Here is a 4389-nt window from a genome sequence, read left to right on the forward strand (position 1 = left end):
CATTGATTGAACAAATGCATCGTGAAATGAAGTGATGATCGTCCATATTGATGCACCATAACGCCCAAGCTCTGATCAAGAGTTCTCATGCTTGGTGGGTGTAAGTGCCTCACACAGCAATCTTACAAGAATGACTGGTTCAACAAAACAAAATACCTGACAATGGATATTGCATTGATTGAACAAATGCATCGTGAAATGAAGTGATGATCGTCCATATTGATGCACCATAACGCCCAAGCTCTGATCAAGAGTTCTCATGCTTGGTGGGTGTAAGTGCCTCACACAGCAAAGCCTGCCCTCAAAACAAAACAATTACATGGTCGTAAACAATCGATCGATTCACAGAGATAGATGATGGATGATGGATGAAAATGTTAACCATTCAAATGGAAGAAAATGTCAACGATGCATCCATAGCTTCCAATGTCTGCAGCGTGCAGATATGCGAAGTATCCATCCATACCAACTGCTCCGGGCAAGTTTGCATCACATGTGTGTGAGGGAACGGACGGAGTCAGTTTACATCATTGAATGGCGAGCATTTCTGTTGAAAAGATTATTGCACAGTCGGGACCAACGGAGTCATGTCCATCGGATAGCTCCCCAATACACGAAGGAAGGTGACGAACTCCTGCACCTCAGCCAAAGCGTTCTGCGCCCTGGGATCAGCCATAGAAGCTTCAAAGTCTATGTAGAAGAGGTAATCGAAGTGCTTCGCTGTGCCGCCGCCGCTGGTGCTGCTGCTGCTTCGACTGTTGACGCTGCTGTCTGCCACTCGCAGGGGCTGTTTTCTCTGCGGGCGGCTCTCGATCTTGGTGAGATTTAAATTGCGGAAGGCGAATGCTGCGAGGACCTTGAACAAGATGCCGGTGGCTTCCTCCTGGGCGAAGACGATGCTGGTTTTGAAGGGGCGGTCTGTTCTGGGGATAACCGGCTGTCTCGCCAGCATCACAAACCGAGTCACGTTGCTTCTATCGTCCTGAATGCCGTCCGCCAAAATCTCCAGTCCATAAATTTCAGCTGCTCGACTGCTGGCGATGGCTGCTGTGTCTCTGAGGCCGTGAGCAGCCACGAATTGGCCGGCTCCTGCGGTGTCATCCACGGCTTCCCGGCTTACATTGAGGCCCAACCTGGTGAGCGTGTTCTCGCATTGTGCAAGCGCCTGAGGATGGCTGATCACACGCCTCAGCTCTTCTTTCTTGACCCCAGGAATCGCAAGCAAGCAGTGGTGCACGGGGAGCTGCACCTCGCCAACGATGTGCAACCTGTGGCTCAGCAGTAAGTCGTAATTCCTATGGATGCTGCCACCGAGCGAGTTCTCCACGGGCAGGACGGCACGATCCGCGACCCAGAGCTCCACGGACTGGAAAGCCACTTCGAATTGATCACACGGAATGGGCTCACACTCGGGATACGCCTTAGAAGCTGCGGCCTCGCTGTAAGCTCCAGGAACGCCTTGATAGGCAACGCGTAAGCTAGATCCATGCATGGGGGGTGGAGAGAGGTCAGAGATAGAAAGGGGGCGAGGAAGGTTGGCGAGGTGGTGCTGGGGGGAACCGAAAGGAAGGATAGAAGAGCTGGAGCTAGCACCATTGTCGGGAGCTGGGTCTGCGAGGTTGTAACCTCAAACTGCATGGAGGGAGAATCTTTGTGAGGGGAGGAGAAGGAGAAGCAAGGTGGGAGGGTGACGCTAGGCGAGGAGAGGGAGGCGAAGGCCATGGCTGTTGAGCTGCTGCAGCAGCGATGTGAGATCTTGCTAGCTATGGATAATGGAGCCTGCAGTGTGAGAGCTTGAGAGTTATGGCTGATGGGGCTTGCAGTGTGAGAGCTTGCTAGCTATGGCTGATGGAGCTTGCAGTGTGAGAGTTTGATAGCTATGGCTGATGGAGCTTGCAGTGTGATAGCTTGCTAGCAATGATGTAGTTGTGATTTGCGTTGAGAAGATCTTGCTCTGGCTATGGCTGAAGAGGAATTGTGTGTGTGAGATCTAATTCTATGCAGCAACCATAGCAGCCTATAGCTTTGAGCTTGTTGAATAAGGGTGTGAGGGGGACGACGACTTTGGTTACTGTGCTACTGCATAAAAGTGACCTTATAAAGTATGTGCATGATGCAAGCTCACAAATGGAACGTGAGGACCTTGCCTCTTCAAAAACGGATCATTAATTGGTCTACCATCAGCTTCCAAGAACTAGTCAAACCTCATACCCGTAACGAAATGCTCTTTCAAGGTACTCATAAAGATATACTGCATCCTCTAATCCATGACATTTATAAGCAGATCCAAGACTCTTTCAAAGATGTGAGGAAGAAGATGCAGGCCCTGGAGCAGAAGATGAAATGCCACACGTACAAAGAACAAGATCCCAAGCTGGCTCATATGGAGGAGAACCGGGTCAAACACGAAGAAATCCTCGTAGCCCTGTCACTACTCAAAAATCAGATCTTAAGCTTGCTGTAGACTGTGCTAGCAAAATCCTCTTTAGAGGAGAGACAGTTGCACCTCCCTTTTGAATAGGACTTCCCTTTGGTAATCCCCCCATCATGTTGGGGTTGTTGACTCTGCTTTCGGGCAGCGCTGTAATCTTTGTCTTTTCTTCCAATTTAATATAATCGGAGCTTTTCGAAAAAAAAACTAGTCAAACCTCTCCGTAAAATGAGTGCCAAGAATCTACGAGAACTTAGAAGTACCATGTGGCATGACCCTTAGAGCGCGGCCACACCCAGCCTTTGAAATCGGATCCCATCAGTGGTGGAGATCCATCGTGAGAAGCAGCCTCCAATGTTTGTTTTGTTCACATGGGCTATCAATAGAGAGACCCAAGAGAGAGAGGCCTTTAATGATTGGTGTTGGCAGCTGGTTCACAACCACCTGGAGTAGGCTTCACGGGCGAATGGAGGTTTGGAGGGCCTCTTTTGGCACCTCCATTCACAGCCAAAATAGCAGTTTGCATCCGTTTCAGGCGGGTGAATGGAGGTGAAGATCTGATTCAGGAATCCATGTGGTTAGACCTCCAACCCTCCATACCACCTTTGTGCGGCCATGCATGTGGCCACGGTCTTATGCAATCTTAAACTATGATTCTTGCTTACCATGTGCCATTTTTCAAGAGGATCCAATTTTCCTACAATGACTATCTTGATTTCATGATGGACTGACCAGGGACTCTCTCTCACCACTCATCTGGAGATTTACATCGAATTTTGAGTCATTCGCTCTGGTTGAAGGTTCTCTCTCACCACTCATCTGGAGATTTGCATCGAATTTTGAGTCATCCACTCTAAGGTCTTCAGACAGAGTCCAGTCTAGAGGGCACCCTCTGTCACCTAGGAACCTCTTAGTCCTAGAGTCTCGCTCCATTTTTGGGGCTTGCAAGGAGCTTTTAGCTCTTTCTTTAGGCCCTGCAGTAGTAGCCAACGAACCTCGTGAGGAAGATGAGTCCTGTCATGGGACTTGGACTTAGTGTAAAGCGACTATTTGGAAGAAAATCTTGAGCTAAGGTCCCCAGATGCTCTCTTGCATGGGGACCGGTTCTAAGACTGTTTACAAACTTTCACACCATGGGCATCGCCCATGGATCATGGATGGGCAAGATTGCCTGCCCATGTCTAGCCCGTGGTCGAGATGCATTTAATGCACCATAGGCGGGTTAGGTGTTTACGGCCTTGCACACCATGGGCATCACCCACCATGGATCATGGATGGGCAAGACTACTCACCCATGTCTAGACTATGGCCTAGCATTCAATGCACCATGGGTGTGGTGCTTGCACCATCCTCATAATTCGCTTGCAAAAACTGATACAGGACATTTCGGGGCTACCTACCTTTGCACGTATGAGAAACTTCTTGGACAATCCACCTTACATTTCTGAGTCCCATTAACTTCATTCTAGGGCAATGACAGTGAGTTCTCTAAGGTTTGCTTGTCCATGCCACCGAAGGCTTTTGAGTGCTGTGACGGCACTGAGTGGGAACAATCTCTAATAATGTAGTGAATTGAATGCATATGTTAAGAATGAATGAACCATGTATGTTAAATTCAATGTTTACTTTATTGTTCTTGTAAACGTCAACTTCCATAAGTTTTTAAATTGGATTGCAATTTTGTTTTAAATTCAGTATTGAGATTTCATAGTGATTTGTTTTCTTTCATTTGCACATGCATATTCTTTTTATCACTTCTTACTCATGTATTTATAAAGGTGTAGCTTGGTTATGTGAAACGTGTTGTTTCTTTTAAGTACGATATTCAAATATTTAATGGGTAAGGAGTGAGTAAGATAGTTGAAGTCCGATTGTAGTGGTTATTTTAGCATGTATAATTTCTTGAATGATCTATCGAATATGCCTATGACGTTCCAATGTTTATATGGTCTTTTCTT

The 4389-nt window shown here is 47.4% G+C and overlaps 1 protein-coding gene across 1 annotated transcript; it reads right to left on the bottom strand.

Annotated features, from left to right (window-relative positions):
- Nucleotides 1-202: 202 nt before the first annotated feature.
- LOC147900786 (arogenate dehydratase/prephenate dehydratase 6, chloroplastic-like) lies at nucleotides 203-2046 on the bottom strand. Its single transcript, XM_087375518.1, has one exon. The coding sequence runs from the start codon at nucleotides 1490-1492 to the stop codon at nucleotides 560-562; it is 933 nt and encodes a 310-aa protein (XP_087231644.1). The 5' UTR covers nucleotides 1493-2046; the 3' UTR covers nucleotides 203-559.
- Between the last annotated feature and the right edge of the window lie 2343 nt (nucleotides 2047-4389).

This window comes from Dipteris shenzhenensis, chromosome 6 (genome assembly GCF_047967505.1).
Source record: "Dipteris shenzhenensis isolate YYH24624 ecotype China chromosome 6, Dip_SZ_1.0, whole genome shotgun sequence".
Taxonomy (NCBI): domain Eukaryota; kingdom Viridiplantae; phylum Streptophyta; class Polypodiopsida; order Gleicheniales; family Dipteridaceae; genus Dipteris; species Dipteris shenzhenensis.

Bases quoted from the DNA above. Each gene is read 5' to 3' on its own strand.
- LOC147900786 (XM_087375518.1), bottom strand. From the start codon at position 1,492: ATGCATGGATCTAGCTTACGCGTTGCCTATCAAGGCGTTCCTGGAGCT.